At 36.9% G+C, this 18,995-nt stretch overlaps 3 protein-coding genes across 4 annotated transcripts in view; all 3 read right to left on the minus strand.

The window, feature by feature from the left end:
* The window catches only part of LOC306878044 (phospholipid-transporting ATPase ID-like), a 50,265-nt gene extending 47,685 nt beyond the window's left edge, over nucleotides 1-2,580 (minus strand). The window contains exon 1 of the mRNA XM_079430138.1: nucleotides 2,375-2,580. The gene's annotated coding sequence lies outside the window, so the exon portion shown is untranslated. The remainder of the gene's footprint in view (nucleotides 1-2,374) is intronic.
* A 1,082-nt stretch (nucleotides 2,581-3,662) lies between these two features.
* LOC306877876 (aquaporin-10-like) lies at nucleotides 3,663-8,362 on the minus strand. Its single transcript, XM_079429889.1, has 6 exons — nucleotides 8,199-8,362; nucleotides 5,809-5,935; nucleotides 5,544-5,681; nucleotides 5,285-5,403; nucleotides 4,842-5,059; nucleotides 3,663-4,597 (listed from the first exon to the last, which is right to left on the minus strand). The coding sequence occupies exons 1-6, from the start codon at nucleotides 8,292-8,294 to the stop codon at nucleotides 4,393-4,395; spliced, it is 903 nt and encodes a 300-aa protein (XP_079286015.1). The 5' UTR covers nucleotides 8,295-8,362; the 3' UTR covers nucleotides 3,663-4,392.
* Nucleotides 8,363-9,646: 1,284 nt separating this feature from the next.
* LOC306878051 (uncharacterized protein) lies at nucleotides 9,647-18,243 on the minus strand. 2 transcript variants are annotated; one of them, XM_079430148.1, is made up of 7 exons: nucleotides 18,170-18,243; nucleotides 11,902-14,900; nucleotides 11,495-11,684; nucleotides 11,195-11,293; nucleotides 10,828-11,041; nucleotides 10,481-10,597; nucleotides 9,647-10,261 (listed from the first exon to the last, which is right to left on the minus strand). In XM_079430148.1, exons 2-7 carry the CDS (start codon nucleotides 14,643-14,645, stop codon nucleotides 10,104-10,106), a joined length of 3,522 nt encoding a protein of 1,173 aa, XP_079286274.1. In that variant the 5' UTR covers nucleotides 14,646-14,900; nucleotides 18,170-18,243; the 3' UTR covers nucleotides 9,647-10,103. The 2 variants fall into 2 exon arrangements, with proteins under 2 accessions (XP_079286274.1, XP_079286275.1); XM_079430149.1 differs by lacking the exon at nucleotides 18,170-18,243 and adding an exon at nucleotides 16,257-16,386.
* Between the last annotated feature and the right edge of the window lie 752 nt (nucleotides 18,244-18,995).

Consider the following 18,995-nt stretch of genomic DNA (forward strand, 5'->3'; position numbering starts at 1 on the left):
CTTACTTTAGTAACATACCTTTTCTCAAACAACACAGCAATGCTTTGATTTCAGTGCTTTTGTTCATGATCATCATCTCATATTAGGGCATTTTGACTTTCCCTGAAGGAAATTTCAGTCATCATAACTGGCCTGCAAAATGGCCCTGCCTCCTCCAATTCATCTCCTCCGTGAAATGTGAATTACTAATATCTTTCTAAAATTGACTTTAATATTTCCTTAACCAACAAGGGTCATCGTGCAAAGTCATCAGAGAGATATTTGTCGGTCTCTGAGCTGCCCTCATCTGTTGCTTTGAATACCCACAATAAAGATATGATTTAATTTTATGTAGACAATCGAAGCAGACTGTTTGAGAGCGTGGGAAGAGTTGGGCTGGGGGAGGTCACCTCTGGGTTGAGAACAGAAAAAAAAACTTTCTGCTGCAGCTCTCACAAAAATAACAAATCCAGAGATGATAGAATCCAAGAAAGCACAGTACATTAGTTCAATGCTAAATGTTAACTCAGGTGAGATGGAATATTTCTGACTATTCACACACACTCACAGATAGTAAAGCTGGTTACACATGTGTGTCAGCTATGATTAGAGTCTATTACCATGTGTCTGACTGGAGGCTTCCACACCAGCAGGTCAAAACCAATGACCCACAACATATAGACAGACACACACACATACACACACTGACATGCACAAACCTACTTAAGGACAGATCCAGTAAACAGGCTGCTTTTGACACTAAATAACCCAGATTTGAAAGCCATGTTGAATATAAACGCAGTCAGACAAGTACACATCTTCACGCTGACAACAGACTGCAGTGGTGTAAAGCAAGTCATTTGACTCAGCATCTCTAACAAGCATCATGCAGCACACATTCTATCATCACATGTTACATGCATGCATAATGCACACACAATGCGAACCAGAAATGGGCTCTTGCATTTTAATCAAGACAAAATGGCACTCTTAGTTATTTATTTGCGGTCATGTAAGGCTGAACAAGTAAGCTTTTGAGTTTTACGATCTATAATTTATGATCAACATATGTGCAGCATATTTTACTTCCTTTGCCGATGTATTTTTCCAGTACATGTTATTCTAGTTTATTGCTCAATAATTATTCTGCCCTCATTTGCTTCCCATCTGTTTTACCTCATTTCTTTTTTCCATTTTTTACACTCATGGTCTCAAAAGGTCAAACAGGAAATCACCATCAAACCAGAACCACAATAATGATATTGACTATACAGAAAATTATGAGTCTGCTCTTTCACTCTCTCTCTTATACACACACACACACACAGAGAGATGGCCTTTATAATGCAGAATTATAGTGATAATTCTTACATAAAATGGTCATGCCTCTGCATGGTGTTGATACGCTTTTTCTCGAGGGAATTATTACATTGTTGGCTCTTTAAGCACACCAAAGCACATTTCTTGGCTGTCAGTCAGAATTTTATTCTCAAAGGAATTTCAAGAACTATCTTAAATCCCTGGTTCAATTAAGATTACAAGTGACATGAAAATACATAACCCAAATTATGAACCCACATCTCTAACCAAAAACCATTGTTATAGTCTGATATTCTTTTTAACATAACTAACAGTGATTAGGATTTTAATTCAGGGTATTTAACAAGGGTCTCTGAAGGTAAACCAAGGGGCCTGTGGAGATGATATAGAACACAGAACTTACATTTTCATGGCATTTCTTACTCGTATCTAACTTGTGTAACTTATTGGGTAATACCAAAGTCTCTTTATGTATTCTATAGTCTTTGGTAATACCTAATGGGTTCTTATTAAAATAATCTTATGTTATATTAAAAGTTACCACGTCAATATGTCTCCATGCTGTTTCAGGGTAGGCTATTACAAAGATTGACATCTTATTACTACTTATCATAACTTATGAATCAACATTAGGCTATAGTTGTCAAAATAACATTTCTTGAGACATGCCAAAAATATTCCAGAGTTGAGATGCGACTGTCAAAAACCGATCTTCGCCATTCACAAATTTCTTAGAAATGCCTTAAATAACTTGGTGTAAGTCCATTAATAAGCCTGTGACAATAATCAGTCCATTGCATTCATTAGGTGGCCATATTGTTTATACTGAGTGCTTATTGATACAGATGCGAAATAAACAGACAACAAACCGTTAAAGCAGGTTGGTTACAATGCGCAGGACGCCGCAGTATCCATCTCAACAGCTTTAGTTCAGTTAGGTATCAGTTCAGTTCAAGTTCAGTTTAAGTATTTTTTATAAGTTAACTGTTTTCTCAGAATCACGCTGTTAGCACGTAGAGCCTTAAAGGTAAGCTAAAGCTTTTATTGTGAGCGGGTAAATAAAGACTACCGTTACCTTTATCAGCTCCTCCTGTAAGCAATGTTGATTTCAGGCATCCCTGTTATCTTCTTCCTTTTCTACAGGTATCCCGTCGGGTTTAAGGCAACATAGGTTATGTATCGGATGCACGCAATCCTTGACGATCAAAACATCCTTGAAAGGTGAAAGTGTATCGGACTCGACAGGCCAGCAGCTGCTCATAGTAATAGGACGAGGGAGGCGGGGTGGAGGGCGGTGTTTGCATCTGCATCTGCTGTTGCCCACTTTCAGCCTTTGCACTGCTCAAGAGCAATGTTTTAAATGTAAAATAAAATAGTCCAAAAAAAATAATCCAAATTTGTTCTGCTTATTCCAGTAAGTGTGGTTAAACACTGCTAATGAATGTATCCATATTAATTTTATTTACTGTGTGTTTTAAAGAATGTTTAACATACAGTTTTAAACGAATGCAGCTGCTGTAACTTTGTTCACAGTGCAGCATGAGGGCAGTACTGACATTGACCATGTGCTCATTGTTTTGGTTTGTCGAGTGCGCCCTCTGTTGGACACACAGGTTCATTCAATGCAGGATGGCTGAACACTTTGAAACTATAATCATAATAAAAACTATATTGGCGATTGAGACTAAAATAAATGTATTATTTTAAGAATTAGACAACAGAACAATATCGTTTTCTGAAAAAAGTGAGATGCCATGTTCATGTGCGCATGCGCTGTACGTTTCACGCCTTTTAGGAAGTTTAACAGGAACAATCTAGCCACCTTCGTTGATACACGGGGTAAATTATAATACAGGTATATTTACACAATATTTAACTACCCAACCCTTCGTTGATACAGGTATATTTAAAAGCTGTTGTTAAACTAAAGTTTGGGTATGATGACCTGAACATAAGACCCGGATATATGTGATATGTTTGATGTTGGTAATGACCCACACAACTGGGATGATTTAAATTAAAGTTAACCTCTATAGATTTTGTGAATAGGTAGTTTTTTTTATATATATATATATTTCAGTATGGCCACACGTAACCTGCAAATCTACATCTTGTGAGCTAATGCCTGAATAGTTTGTCCAGAATTAGCAGTGACCCCAAACACTAAGGAAACGTTCTCATCCACCTTCTCATAATGTCTCTGCTCAGATGAAATCAAACAGATCATCCTGATCAGTAATATTACCGAAACCTCTTCATGACAGAAGATATAACTTAATTGTATTCCTACGGTATGGTTGCAGTTATTATTGACATTATATTTACAGTAATAGCAAAATCTTTCATTTAATGCATGGTGAAATAATTGCTCACAACAGAGGATATTCCATGAAATGGTAGGGAGGTGGCCTTCTGAGTACATATAATCAATATACCTATTCCCCAAAGTTCAGATAAATGTTTGCTCAATAGCGGCTTCAAACAGGGATTTAAAACTCTTTGTTTGTGAATCTGTTAATATACACCACAAAAATGCACACTGTAATAGTGCTGTAACATAAACAACTTTCACTTGCAAAATACACTAGAAAGGACACTAGACAAAACAAATATGAGTTTGATGTGTGTGATTTTCCAAGATTATAATTAATAAATTGAGCTGAAATAAATTCTAGACTATATTGAGTGTGTGTGTGTGTGTGCTACATAAATTATATAGATATCTATAGCTGCCACTGGTCTATAAAATAGCTAATATACTATACATACTATATACAAATCTTTTAATTAAATCTGTGAAACAATGGACAATGTGAAGGAAATAGTAATTTTTTACATGCGGTTGACAGTAAGTCCCTGTTTAATATTTCAGAAGGGATGAAAGGGAGTTGAAAAGAATAAATAGCATTTGGTATATGAAGGCTTTAGCTCTTCTGTGAAAGATTTAAGAGTCCACCTTGAGTACATTTTCCCCAGTGTTTTTTTTTTTGTGGCCTTTTCCCATTTTTAATAAAACAGTCTAAAAATTTTGTGGAGAAGAGTAGAAACAGGATCTGGAAATGCCACGAGCTAGATTCAGTAGTCCCCAGGCCTTTAAAGTGAAGACATTTTATGGAAAAACTCGTCCTTTTTGTTGTTGTGCTCCGTGACCTTTGTTTGTTCGTTAAACTCCTCAGACTCAGATTCATCCTCAGGCTCAGGCAGATGCCACTGAATGAAGACCAGATAAATGATGGACCCCAGTACGCCCCCCACCATAGGAGCCACTAATGGAATCCAGAAGAAGTAGTCATAACACCTGTGTGGGTCCAGAAAAAAAGGCATTTAAAATCGGCTGTGTTGAGAGAAGTGAAGCTCTGGTTACGCAATTCAGTGAAAATACCAATGTGGCAACTAGTGTTGAGATCATTAATAGAACACCGGAGCTAAGCAAAGTGATATAACCAGTAGTTAATTTTATCGGTGGAGATATAAGTCTGCAAATATGCAGAGATAACAAGGCTTTGTTAATCTGACATTAATAGATGTGTTTGATTACGTACGTGAAGACTTCGGTGCCCCAGCCTGCCGTGAAGGTGAAGAGTCTTGGACCAAGGTCACGGGCAGGGTTTATGGCAGCTCCACAGTTAGCCGACATTGACATGGAAATCCCTAGGACAACAGTGGCTACAATTGGAGGGAGCAGCGCTTCAGGAGCAGGAGCATTTCTCTTATCATTTAGAGGTAGAATGCACAACATCAGCATGGCTGTGCCGACCACCTGCACACAGACATACAGGAGACAGATGACTGCCTTTTCATTTCTGGCATGATCTGATCTCTATATTAGATAATTTATTAATGTTTGAAAATCTTTTTAATGTTTTATAATATTATATTGCTTAAGAGTAATTAGATTAGACAATTGCATTATATCAGTGGTAATTCAACTGTGCTTGCATGAACTACAGAGTTCTTGTCTAATCTGCCATGGCCTTTTGCTGACCTGATCAAGGAAGTTGGTCTGCACTGACACCACATCAGTTGGGTAAGTGGCAAAGATACTGGCTGTTTCATTAGGACCAAATACAGTTAGAACTCCACCACTGAACTCCATAATCGCATCTGGAGGAGAGTTGAGGCATCAATGATCTCTTTTTTTTTCAAAAACATAAAACTGCCAAGTATAGAATGTGAAATTATTGCAAAAATAAAGGATGCATCTTTAAAAAAAGGATTTCTAATTTTCCTCTTTTTTATCTTACCATGGTAGATGAGATAGACAAGACCAGAGGCGAGGTAAGCCCCGAATATTTGAGCCAGAGAATAGGGTAGCAGCTTTATCCAGGCTAGGTCTCCCAAGACACAGAAACTCAGAGACACAGCTGGGTTTAGATGAGCTCCTAAGGAGGAAATAAAGGAGAAAAAATATTAAGAGAGAAGTCAGTGTTGTCGATCCAAAAAAAGATTATTATTACAAAGGATTTTGCCTTAAATGCCCCAAAACAGCCCAAGCTTTAAGCGATTTACCTGATACTGCCCTGCTGAGGTACATGGCAGACATGACGCCTACAGAGAAAGCCATGTTAACAGACAGAAACTGTCCCTTAGTTTCTCTGCTGGTTTTCACCTGAGCTGCTGCAGCACAACCAAACAGCTACAGTGAAAAAAATAAGATTTTTTTTTTTAATTAGTTGTGTATAAACTTTTTTACACTAGTGTTGATATTTAGCATAAAAGCACAACAATATTTTGCTCCAGTATTGCTTGGTGGCATGCAAAGCTTGATGCTTTGAGTTTTTTGGAACCATTTTTATTGGTGGAGGACAAATATACAAATTAACTAGACAGATTTTGTCAGAAACACAACTTCATAATAACCTCTTATTTATTTAACTTATTTATGCTCTTGGTCTGCAATGAGTGCAATTACCTGCAGCTGAATTGCACATTGTCAGCATATGTAACCAAAAGCACATGCTCACATAACCTTAGGTTAACAGAACATTGGATTTGTCCATTGTAAAAGCTTATCTTATGGTGTAACATATGATAACACAATTCAGATTAATTTTCACAGCCTTCTTTGATCCTATTTACCAAGGTGCCAATAATGCTGACCACAACTGTATCACTGATATAGATGTTATATTTTCCAGTAACCTTTCCTTTTGCAAGAGTATTAGAATAATAAATTCAGAGATTCAATTATATATTAATATTAGATAATATGGGCTGAGATATATATCCTCCTGAGACCGCCCCCCAAAAAAGCTTTGCGAATTTAGTATTTTTTCATGTCATTACATTGTTTAGAGCAGGGCTGTCCAAACTCGGTCCTGGAGGGCCGGTGTCCTGCAGAGTTTAGCTCCAACTTGCCTCAACACACCTGCATGGAAGTTTCTAGTATGCCTAGTAAGAGCTTGATTAGCTGCTTCAGGTGTGTTTGATTAGGGTTGGAGCTAAACTGTGCAGGACACCGGCCCTCCAGGACCGAGTTTGGACAGCCCTGGTTTAGAGCATTAGAAAAAAATGGAAAATAATTTTTTTTGAAAAATTATATTTTATTCATGTTTTATTCTATATCCTCTGTAGAGGACACTAGGACTAAGTTTTTCTAAAAATAAAATGGCATGAATAGACATCAAAAAGGCAAAAACAATGGGATTTTTTAAAAACATCACCAATACATTTTTAGGTTTCAGGATTTTTTTCTTCTAAACTTTGTTTAAGGATGATTCTCAACTATGTTATAAAATATATAACAAAATGATTTGATATACCATTTTGTTTTATGCAATATGTCTGTACAAATTTCCATAAACTGGTTTTCCCATTAAACACAGTGTATCTACTGTGTCTAATTTGCATATTAATGTGTTGCTGTTGGGACAGCATGTTGAAAAAAGAATTGTCATAATGGGAGTAATAAATGGCCAGACTTTCATAATAATATCTAATATTTCATAACAAAATAGATACATAATTTTTTTTTCCTATTCAATTGTTATGTCCTCCAAAATGAATAATAAACATCATTTTAGTCCTGGTGTCCTCTACAGTGGACATGTATGAAATGATGTCCTGTTTCATAACAAGAAATCATATTTGAATTTGAAAACCCATAACATTTTCCTGAGATGTTGCTTTATGACAAACAATTAGAAAATTATTCAGATTTAAATGACAATTACAAAATATAATCATATTTCCATAAGGATGTAAAATGTTTCACTAAATTAAATTTAGCCATTTTTAAAGAACTAGGAGAGGGTGTGATCATGGTCAAACTTCCAATCATTTAGTATCTATAAAGCCCTGAATGTGCTCTGTACAGGACATCCAGACTTACAACTGTGACATGTGAGGTCTCAGAGAAATTCACTGAAATAGAATGTCCACTACAGAGGCAAAAACTCCATAGCTGGGTCTCAGGAGGATATATATATATATATATATATATATATATATACGTTTTGTGTAACATTGATGTGTTTTTAAAGGGATGCTTTATTAGTTAATGCATTCGTTATCGTTAACTTACAATGAGCAATAATTATACAGCATTTACAGTGTATTAATCTAGGTTTATGTAAATTTTTACATATAACATTACATCTTTAAATGATAAAATAACATTAATTAACATAATTTGCACAAGCATGAATTAGCATTGAAAAATAGTTCATTTATAAATTAACTAACATATACTAATAAATGCTGTAAACAATGTTATTCATCTCACAATACTTAATGCATTAACAAATAGTTGTATTTCATAGTGATAGTGAGTTTTAAATTACAAAATGAAACACATGTTAAATGTATTTCAGTAGTGAAAACCTGAGAACATAAAAAATACTCTATAAATCAATAACTATGTTCAAAGTTTGTTTAATAGTGAATATGCAAAAACTTACCAGAAGTACAAAGGTGCCTAAGACCTCTCCCATAATCTGTCGCATCAGTTCATTTTTCACCTTCATCCTCTTAATCATCTTTTTTACCCGACTCATTTTTAGTATTGGCTTTTAGGTTTTGTGCAAAACTTGCTATCCTGCTCTTCAGAGATGATCTTCTGACCTCAGTATGTGTCTATTAGCTCAGCTAACCTTTAAACCCTCTTTTAAATACACTTGCAGGGTACAAACATCCCACATTAAGCAGTCAACATCCACATCATAACTTGTCTGATCCAGACCACGACCCCTTAATAAATCATTAATAATCATGTAGGACAAAGAGAAAGAGAAGAGAGCAAGAGAAAGAATAAGTGATCTATGAGCCTCTGCTGTAAAACACTTATCGTGCTTTTCCGTACATTCAGATAACCCAATCATTTTGACACTGGAAGATTAGATGACATAGAAATTAGGTAATTGTGCAATTATCTAGCTCAAATATCTGTACACCCAAATTTCTTTCCCAAAGCCACCGTCCATGTTTAAAATTATGTTTAATGTTACCATTGGCACTAATATTGCTGTTTCAACCAAGCAATAATTGAAACAGAATATTCTTACAGGATGAGTAAAATTACCTTAACCACTCTCTGCTTGGTTTGAATGAAAGATTGATTTTGAAAAAGATAGTTTTAGCCTAAGGGTTGAGGCTCTGAGCTGATCTTGCAAAATACAAATATTCATCTGACCAATTTGTTTCTTTTTCTTTATTTCTTTTTTCTTTAATTTTATGTATTTATTTAAAGAGCATGAAAGGGCAGTAGGGATAGAACCTGTGAGCTGGAGCAATATTGAAAGATCTCTGTAAGCAAAGCAATTAATTTTCATTAAAATTAGTTTTCTGTAAAAGATGCATCTTCTGATTGACAATTAAAATTTAGTAAATCTAGCGCAAGCGTTAGTTCAGGCAGGCCACGTAGGCAGAGCTCTATCAGAGACTATCAGCTGTTCAGATCCCTCCAATCCCAGCGACTACGTGTATATATATACATGGCAATATCACTCACCTCCAGCTTAGTCAAGCTCGCATTCAACCCTCCCACCCACCCTCCTAATCAGTATACTTTTACATATATTATGTTTTGCACTTTGGCTGTTCGTTGTTTATCTTTTCTTCTGTTTCAGATCCCTGCAATAAGACACGATTCCCAAGCAGTCCTACTTGCATTATATTGATGTCATGCTAATGGTTCCGGGGGGTTATTACAGGCAGCTAATATTTTTATATGTTTTTACTGAACCCCCATACGGAACCATACCGCCAAACCAAATATTGTGTGTAATCAATTAACTATGTTTTACTGCCAGAGTGGTCCTGACTGAATAGATTTTCTGTTACTGTTATTTAAAAAAATAAAAACAAAAAATAATGTAAATGTTATAAATATCCCATATGAAAGAAATGTAGTTGCTTCCTTTGTCTTTAATATGAAAAAAGTTTAATTGGGACGATTTGTGCTGTACGACAACATATACACATATACATAGTAGCATTACAAAAATATATGTATTGGCTTCTGATAAAGTCTGATAAAGTGCAATATTACATTAATAGTTAAATAATGTTAGAGCTTAAACATTATTTAAAATAAGTGATATAAAAATGACCTCCTGGCCTCCAGTGCTTTTATGCCCTTAATTTTGACAGCATTAATTCATAGTTATCTAATATCAGTGAAGAAAAAAATAAACACTTCAAAACACTATGTTGAATGATACTTCCTAATTGCAAAACTTAACATTTGCAAGAATATAAATTCATAGAACCTGTAACAGCAAAAATCCTTATAGAAAAAAAAACTGTGTTTAAATTATGACTGAATTGCTTTGAGAATTGTGGTGCAAGAAGGAAAGTAGAGGTCTTCAAAGTGGCTGCTGAAGACGGTGTAGTAAGACCTCCACTGGACCAGGGGGCAGTTTCTTGATGAGGTTCCAAGCCTCTAGACGCATCATACCCACCAAACTCTGACCCTGCACCTCCAACAACTCATCTCCAGGAAACACTTTATTGAGTGGACCACCTGGAAACAAGTAGTAGACTTAATTGTTATGGAGGAACTTGGAATGATACTCTGCTGAAAGGTGCAGGAGGAATGCCAATAGCAAAAAGGTGTGAGGTAAGCAGCAGTTTGCCCTTGCTTTTGTAATTGGTGGGATCATATGAAAATGTTTATTTTCACAGACTTCTTGCATAATTGTGTTTAATGGGATTGCTTTAAATCAGGAAAAAGTGGTCTTACCACAGAATATTTTTTGTACAGTGAGGGGTTTGTCTCCTGAGCTGGATCCCACCCCTCCTTCCAGACTGAAGCCAAGATCAGAGCTGGACTTTTTCAGAATTACACGGACTCTGCTGCCTGTAGGGGGCATACACACACAAAGTATCAGCATCAGATTGCACAAAAGACTCTTTATCTCACCTGTATAGGTAAGGCAATCAGTATTATTATCAAATAACTTAAAACCAATGTTGATTGATTTCCAAATGCTTTCACATTCATAATGACCACCACCACATGCATTTGTACAGTATAAGAACATTTTTTACTTTAGATCCCCTACTTTTTGACATCGGTCCAATACTCACCTGTGATTCCTGTTCTTTCAGTGGACTCCTTTCTGCTGTTACTGCTCTGAAGAACAACCACCGCCATGCCCTGCCCCCTCGCTTTTCTCAATGTACGCAGAGCCTCCCAGTGGGCGGAGTTCTGCAGGGCAGTCCCATTGATCGACAGCACCTGAGTACCCTCAAAGATAGAGCCTTCCTGTGCGGCTACACCACCTGGTATTACTTTGTGGACCTAAGTAAAAAAGTAGAGCATTGTGGTGTACTTAAAGCTACATAAACAGGGACTTTTTTCCATGTATTTGAGTTTTGCATGGACTTTTGTTTACCCATCTGTATCTGTTTCTATTAGTCACGTTTGTGCATTACAGCATTTAGTGACACTCACCGTGACTGGTTTATTCTGATCCACTCCACCTGCCAAGGTAAATCCTAAGCCACTCCCCACCTCTTTGTGTAACACAACCACTTGCACATCTTCATATTTCTGTCATAAGTCAGAGGTACAACTTATAATAGCAAAAGTAAACATTTATTTTAATTCATTAACATGCACATATTAATCCAGAATTGTCTTTTTATTTATTTTGTAACAAAATGTACATAGAATGGCAGTATAAGTGAATTACATTGTCAAATTATAGCTTTTAGAGATTACAAAAATATGTATGTGCATCACTTGTTTTACCTGCGGGCTGTCATCTCCCAGGCCCCTGACATCATCCAGCAAGCGATCCAGTTCATCGGTGCTCAGTAGAGTCACAGAAGAGAAGGCAGAGATGTCTGAGCTCAAGGATGCAGAGCGTCTGGATGGAAATTCTTCATCATCCTCTGATGGTTTATAGTCCACTCCACCATAATTACATAGTTCCAAAAGACTAATAGGTAAATATGTAGAAAGAGAATAGGGGTTATGTAAAATGGAGATATATATTTTTTTAAATGTGAAGTGTGCAAACTGGGTAACCTGCTGGTTTGTACATGTGAAATACGCTGCTTTTGGTTTTGGTTTAGAGGTTTAGACTCCATTTGAGTCTAAACCTCTTTACATGCTGAATCAATTCTGTCACTTTTCTATTTTTACATATCAGTTACCTTAGAGAGAAACTTCTGCGTTCTGATTGGCTCATGTTGCTTGTGATGGTCACAGAAGACTCTCCTGAGTCAGAGTCTTCTTCAGTGTCTGTTTCCTCATCATCGTCTTCTTCATCAGAGCTCCACCTAGCCATTGTGGTCAAATCATTCCTTGTTCCACAGTTGTTATTATTACAATTATTGAATGAGGAATATATTGTCTTGATAGGAGGAGAAGTTTGAAAATGATTGGGCAGCACTTTGGGATTGGTACCATTGACTGTTACAGCTCCAGGGGTAATCTGGTTTTGAATGTTAACTGTGAGAGGGGCTGTATCAGGTGAGTTAGTTGGTGTGTTTTCATCTTCAACATCATCAACTATTTTTACATTAATTGACTTTTGCTTTAATACACTTTTGACATTTGACTGTTGAGAGATTGATGGGATTCTTGCTTTTTCTTCCATTGCCTCTATGTCTCTGAGCCCTGAGTGGGCAGAGATTGTAGAATCTGGTTCATCCGTGTGTTTTTTATTCACAGTCCTCCTTTCATCTTCATCCCTCATGTTGATACCTTGGTCAGTTCTTGATTCATTCATTAGTTTTAATGCTGGAGCAAGCTCAACACTCTTTTTGTGTGTCTCTTGGTGTTGTTCTAATGTTGGTCTTACTTTGACTGTGGAATTTGAATGAGGAGTTCTACCTAGGTCTAGAGTGTGTTCAGTCTCCTCATTAGAATTGCTTTTGCTTAAGAAATTTGTTCTTATGCTTTCTGTGTTCCCTACAACACTTCCAAAATGTAGAGTTTTGTCTGAATCACTCTTCTTCACTAGAGCCACAGGCTTGGGATGCTCTGGTACAGAAAAGGCCCTCCTGGTGCGAAGCATCTCTGGTGTGCTTTTGCTTTGTTGAGTCATAGATTCAAACATGCTGATTGTATTCTTCACAGAATCTGAGGACTGTAAACGTGGCTTTTCTAGCACACTTTCTCCTCTCCTTCCTTTAGTTTTACCTGTGAATACATAATCATTCTCTTCCTCTTTATGGATTTCATTGTGTGCTGCTCCTTTTGAGGCTAGTGGGTGTTTAGGTTGGGTGATTCCATCTTGCAAACCACTAAGATACTTGTTTTCATTTATGTCCAGCCGTTTTGTAATCTCTTTATCTGATGGTTTGTCATTGCAAATTTCTTCCTTGATTTCTCCAGAAGGGGTTAACAGGTGTTTGACACCCTGGCTGGAGATGCTTGAACTGTCAGGCTGGTTCCTGTGAGCATTGTATTGAGCAGTTGTTGACAGTCTACTTGTGGTCCTTTCTAAGGACTGACTACAATACTTTGAAGACCCTGTAAACCACGTTCTGCTTGTCTCTTCATTGTCCTCAGGCAGAAGTGCTTGAGGTTTTTTGACAAAAGATGTTTCTGTACTCCATTTAGGCTTTGGTGACACTGAAAAACTTAATCCAGAGGAACTGTCCCTTTGATAATTTCTGTTCTCCCTGTTGGTAGAGGGTTCTTGCTTTAGATCAAAGTATGTTTTTGAAAACACTCTAGGGAATGTTCCAGCTTTTTCTGTAATGTAAGAAGGTTGCCCCTGTTGGCTGTCAGTATAATCTAAAGAAGTTCCAAACACATACTTAGTAGTATATTTTCTGTGACTTGGAATAGAGTCCACCATGTCCATAGATTTGGGAAATGATTTATCAGAATTTACAGTATTGTTGCATTTTAATCTGGTTGAATCCTTTGAGTGTGGGTCAGAGTTGCCATCCGCCCCAAACAGTTTCGTAATTCTTTCTATTATTGTTTGATTTCCAGTTATTTCCTCAGTATTGGAAGATCCTTGCTCTCTGGCCCAGGATCCCTTCCTATTGTCCGTCTGATCAAGACTTGATTCACCTTGCCAGAGACTGCTATCTTCTCCAATAGAACCTTGGCTAAGTCTTGGTTTCAATCTGGATGGGAGTGACTGGCCACTGTTTGCCCGTTCCAGAGCAAAATTTACCCGGTTCATTCTCTCAGATGTAGATCCAGAGATTGGCCAAACTTTTCTGTCACTGTTCTGATCGCCTTGATTGGCTGCACTGAAAGCTTGAATCCTCCATGAAAGACCACTGGGTTGATTCTCTTGCGTGTATGAAGTTATCTTGTCATTTGTCCCTGTTCTCTCTAAACTCTCTAAATCAGATTGCCTCTTAAAATTGTCAAATTCTCTGGTTCCACTAGTCATCCCAGTTCTGTTGCCATGTCCTGGTCTCCAGTCTAAGCTTTTGCTTTTGTTTGTCTGATAAAATCTCCTGAACTCATCTCCTCTGCTCCTGTCACTTGCTGCCTGACTCTTGTCTTCTTGAGTGTTTAATTTCTTAGCGCTCACATCACCCTTCTCAGAACTGCTGGGAAGTGTTGAGTCCTTGCGTGTGTCCTTACTTAAAGTTTTACCTGTCTCTTTGTCATCGGTGTTCGTGTGGATATAATTAGCAGAAGAAGTACAGGCTTTATTGAGGTCCTTACTAGGATCACTTTTCTGACTTGAGTCTTCAACTTTTCCACCCTCAAAAAAAATGGTTTTTGCCCTGAGGTCCTTGGTAGTAAGTGTTTTAGCAGAGCGGATTTTGAATCTAGCAGCTGCGGAGCCAAACGGCTTTACAGATAACTGACTATGACTTTGTGCTGCCGTTCCATTGCATGATTCTGCACCTTCAGTTGCGCTTCTAGCTGTGTCTGATTCAGGAAACTGACGTACAGAAGTTCCAGTATGCAAACTCATGCTGATTGTCACACAGTGTATTCATTACAGTAGTAATTGAAAGCTGGTTGCTAACATTTTCAGCAAAAATGTTTATTGCTTTTTGCTTTTAATGGCGGGGCTGTATTTTCCTACCATCATTGTAAAAGCTAGAATAAATCTGTAATCCAGGGAGGTGAAGGAGACTTGCTAACTTCAGCTTTACTCTGTTGCTCTTCTGACAGATGCTTCACGCTCTAGTAACTGGTCTCAGTACTCTCTGGTCCTTATCTTGTTCTGTCATGTAAAGGCAATAACAACATGTGGAGGTTAGATAAAAAAAAAAAATCATTGTACTTCAATTTAATTGAAATTTAATTGAAGGCATTCTCATTTTAATTCTGAATGGAACGTTACCCTGCTACTCTGGACTGAACTTACAACCTGGTCCAGATCTTTAATCACTAAACTATACCATATCCCACTTAACAAAGTGTAAATGCTTCATTCTAGTATCTGAGGATTTCAACATACTGAAACTCTGTATTTATTACAATGAAAGTCCACAAATATCTGCCGGGCATATAAACATCTAGAAACTCTGGACAAACAGCTGTAAATCTGAAACATCTTGAAAATGTTTAAAAATCAGTGAGCCAGCGTGTGTGTATGCGGGCATTTCCTTGTGTGTTTACTCTGACAGCATTCTTGATGCTACTTGTCACACTCTTGAACTCTTTTACAAAACCTGATACACAGTCAGATAACAGGTCAAACACACCAGACTACAATCCTATGAAACACCTCATGTGTTACAATGTCAGAGTCCACACATTGCTAAAGTTACTTGATTCTTTCTAAGGGTGAATAAACAACATGGAATATATATATATAAAGACAGGATTAATGTATCTTAAACCTGTGAAAAATGTCAATTAGCATAGCAGGAACTCTTCACCCTGTCTCACTTACACACCCACGATTATTCAAAGCAGCACACTGAAATTCATTGAGACACTTCAGTAACATCTGATAATAGTCACATGCAATCAAGCAAGCAAATCTGAATACAAATCAATTTAAACCCTCTTTAGGCAATATTGAATCAACAGCTGAAATGCTAACATTTTAAATCAGGGTTTTGTAATGGTCTTTTCCAGATTTGTTTGCCCCACCTTGTTCTGTTGTAAAGATTGCTTTTGTTATCTTAAACTGAACATTTATATATGTCAAGAGTTATGTTTAAAATAAAAGGCATGAGCAAACAGCGAGCAGAGATAGAGGAGGAGGAGGAGGAGGAGGAGGAGGTGTGACATACACCTTCCAGAAGCGCAAATACAGACCTGATGAAAATAAACCTGAACTGATTGAAAACAGTTGACACAGTAAATATAGGTTGTTACATGGTTGCTCATAACCATAAATGGCCTTGTACTACTGCCTTGTATTTCACAGATATGGATGCAAAATAAGATTACCAGGCCTACATGACTGCAACATTTCAGACTTTCCAAGGAAAACAGGTCAGTGTCAGTTTACAGAAACACCTGTTCTCCCATGGCACACACGCTTTGACAATAATGGCCATACACTTTACCTGCCACATATTCTAACCATACATGAGTTTTAGCTCTTCAAATAGAAGTAACGTACCTTAGAGGACTGCGGTGTCTCTTAGCTGTTTGAGAGAGCAGGTGTTCCCCATCCTGCCTTGTGCCTCTAATATCTCACTCCTGTCATTTTTCTATAATGCATTTCTACTGTAATAAGAACTTGCCTGACTGGTTTGACATGCTTACCCTTTTCCACCCCCTTTGGTTGTCGTGCCTTCCTCTCTCATTTCCCTACCTCTTTCTCTCCTCCCCCGTCTCTTTCTGTCTGCCTCGCTCTTTTTGTCCTTCCATCTATTTGTGTCACAGTTTCTTTGTCTCATACATACATACACACCTGTCAACATGCACACCCTTCATGTCTAATGAGAACATTCCTGGTCCGTGGTTTCTTGGTGACTCAGTAAGTGTTAAAGGGTAGAGTAGGTCAATTCTTGTGACAGGCATCTGTTCCTGGAGTTATAAGACCTCTGGATATGGTTCAGATATTTGATGAATTCAGAACCCAGAGTGAATTAAAGATGGACTGACTTTTGTTTGAAACAGAACATTTAAGCGCACTTTAAAATGTCAGTTTCAGTATTAAAATGTAAATGCTTTAGTTCAACTGAAATTGTACATGTCTGGTTTTTGTTAAGTTGCTGGTTTTTGGTTTTGTTAAGACTATCAGGCCTAGATAATACAGTTGTAGCTCATGTGTACCTGTTAAATGGACAGCAGTTGGCCTCCAAAAGACAAAAGTGACATGCAATATGTATTTAATCATCTAAATATTGGATTATCCATGGTGTCATCATGCATAAACGCACTGATTCAGTAACCCTATCTAAAGTCCATAACTAATAGTAATAGAATCCAAACAAATTTGAAAAAAATAAAATCTGATTGCTAACACCATAAAATATATTAAAACTGAAATTCTATTAAATCACAATCATTTAAAATAAAACACCTTGTTTTGATATTATCAGATATCAGCTGCATAATAAACTCTCCAGTTGTGTTTAATATATTCAAATAAAGATTCTGCATTTTGACAATTAACTACTACTATGATGTTACAAATAGTACCAGATACACTCATTGAAACTTATTGAAATTTATTTTCAGACAACACACCCTTCAGTCTCGACATTAGTGATGTCTTTGGGTTTCGTTATACTAATGCTAAGAAATATGTTTATCCAACCAGTTTGCTGTTATTTAATCTCCATCTTTCGTCTTCCCTCCATCTTTGCTCGTTCATTTCCTCTGTACATATTTACTTGCTCACAGTTCTTTAAAACAGTGTTAAATCGTTGACCTGTTTTACTGTGGTTGTAGTGAGGAGAAATTATCCTATTTTTTAAGACCTACTTTAAAAACAGATCATTTGAGAATCAGAAATCAAATAGATACTTCAGCACTACTTGAAACACTATATGACTAAATGTGAGCTTATAAACATACGCTATAGAGATGTATGCCAGATGTTGCCAAAAACTGAAGACATACTTAGTATCAAGCATCAAACAGTGAACAGCAAGGAAAGATGACAAAGCAGCATTTTTAAAATAAAGAGAATGCAAAATAATGCAAGTGTTTGAATAAGAAGATTAAAAACTTTGAATAGACTAGCTATGACCAATGTGAAACCAGAAACACCAGCGGCATAGTATACTGCATAATTTTAGGATCTTGAAAACCAAGACCCAGAAATGCCAAGGACATGTTAGCTAACGGCTACCACATGAACATTTTTTAACATGTTAGCTGTCATCATGCATAATTTACATGAATTCAAAATACAAAAGCCTGCAGATGGAGGCTCCAATACACAGCAAAACTGATCATGCACAACCTTAAAAGATGTTGTAAAAGGTATAATAGATTTTAGAACTGCATTACTTACATTAAACATCATAATAATACAATATGCATTGTAAAAGGAAACATTACATTTTGACAATTGACTACCTGAGTGTATTTCTGTGGCACACTTGTGGGCTGAGTTGCAACTTCCTGCAGCTGCAAGAGCAAATGAAGAGTGCAGCAAAAGCAGCTGCTTAGACTGAGAGAGAGCAGATGGGCGGGAGATATGTTTGAAATGTCTGTGAATCTTGACTGCCAGACCTTTTACAAGCTCGAAAATATGTTTTATGGGGCTGTTTTATATTGCTTTTGCATGTACATTGCATAATACAATGTATTACTATTATTATTAATTAGGATCATTATTGATTTCACACTGTGATATAAATGTACCACATTTAACCAAAATAACTTAAACAAATATTAATTAGCCATTAAACATTACTTAATATATTCTTCACACAAATATATCAAAACCAAATCAAATAGTACAAATCCTAAGCATTCAAAACATTCTGTGAATAAATATGCAGGTGTGTGTGTGCAGTAACCATCACCACTCAACAGTCTGTCTTGCATCACAGACACATGCACACTGCTGATGGCAACGGCAGAGGAAGCTGGTTTGTGGTTTCAGAAAGACAAAAATGTAACAGCAACTGTTTCTTTCGACCCGTTTTGATTGCAAGTAATTTCAAGATGGAATGGAATGATAAAGTAAATAAAATAAGCCACATTGTTGAGCTGCTTGTGGACACACAGTATAATTAGATGTTTTAGCATCTTCTGTCGTTTGATGACCTGTTTAGCCAAAACAGCTTCAGAAAGCAGTCACAGTGGAGGAATTGAACTACTTAGCTGCTAAATAGCTTTGCATCCTCACTGCAGCTTTACAAATTGAATGCCTTGTTCTGATATCATAACTTTGTAT

This window comes from Barbus barbus, assembly GCF_936440315.1.
Source record: "Barbus barbus genome assembly, chromosome: 12".
NCBI classification, from domain to species: Eukaryota; Metazoa; Chordata; class Actinopteri; order Cypriniformes; family Cyprinidae; genus Barbus; species Barbus barbus.

Excerpts from the sequence above, each read along its gene's own strand:
- LOC306877876 (XM_079429889.1), bottom strand. The coding sequence starts at position 8,294 with ATGAGTCGGGTAAAAAAGATGATTAAGAGGATGAAGGTGAAAAATGAA. Across the intron at positions 5,060-5,284 it reads AGACCAACTTCCTTGATCAG|GTGGTCGGCACAGCCATGCT; the intron begins GTCAGCAAAAGG and ends GTCTGTGTGCAG. Across the intron at positions 4,598-4,841 it reads TGGGGCACCGAAGTCTTCAC|GTGTTATGACTACTTCTTCT; the intron begins GTACGTAATCAA and ends GGACCCACACAG.
- LOC306878051 (XM_079430148.1), bottom strand. The coding sequence starts at position 14,645 with ATGAGTTTGCATACTGGAACTTCTGTACGTCAGTTTCCTGAATCAGAC. Across the intron at positions 10,598-10,827 it reads TGAAAGAACAGGAATCACAG|GCAGCAGAGTCCGTGTAATT; the intron begins GTGAGTATTGGA and ends TGCCCCCTACAG. Across the intron at positions 10,262-10,480 it reads TGTACAAAAAATATTCTGTG|GTGGTCCACTCAATAAAGTG; the intron begins GTAAGACCACTT and ends ACTTGTTTCCAG.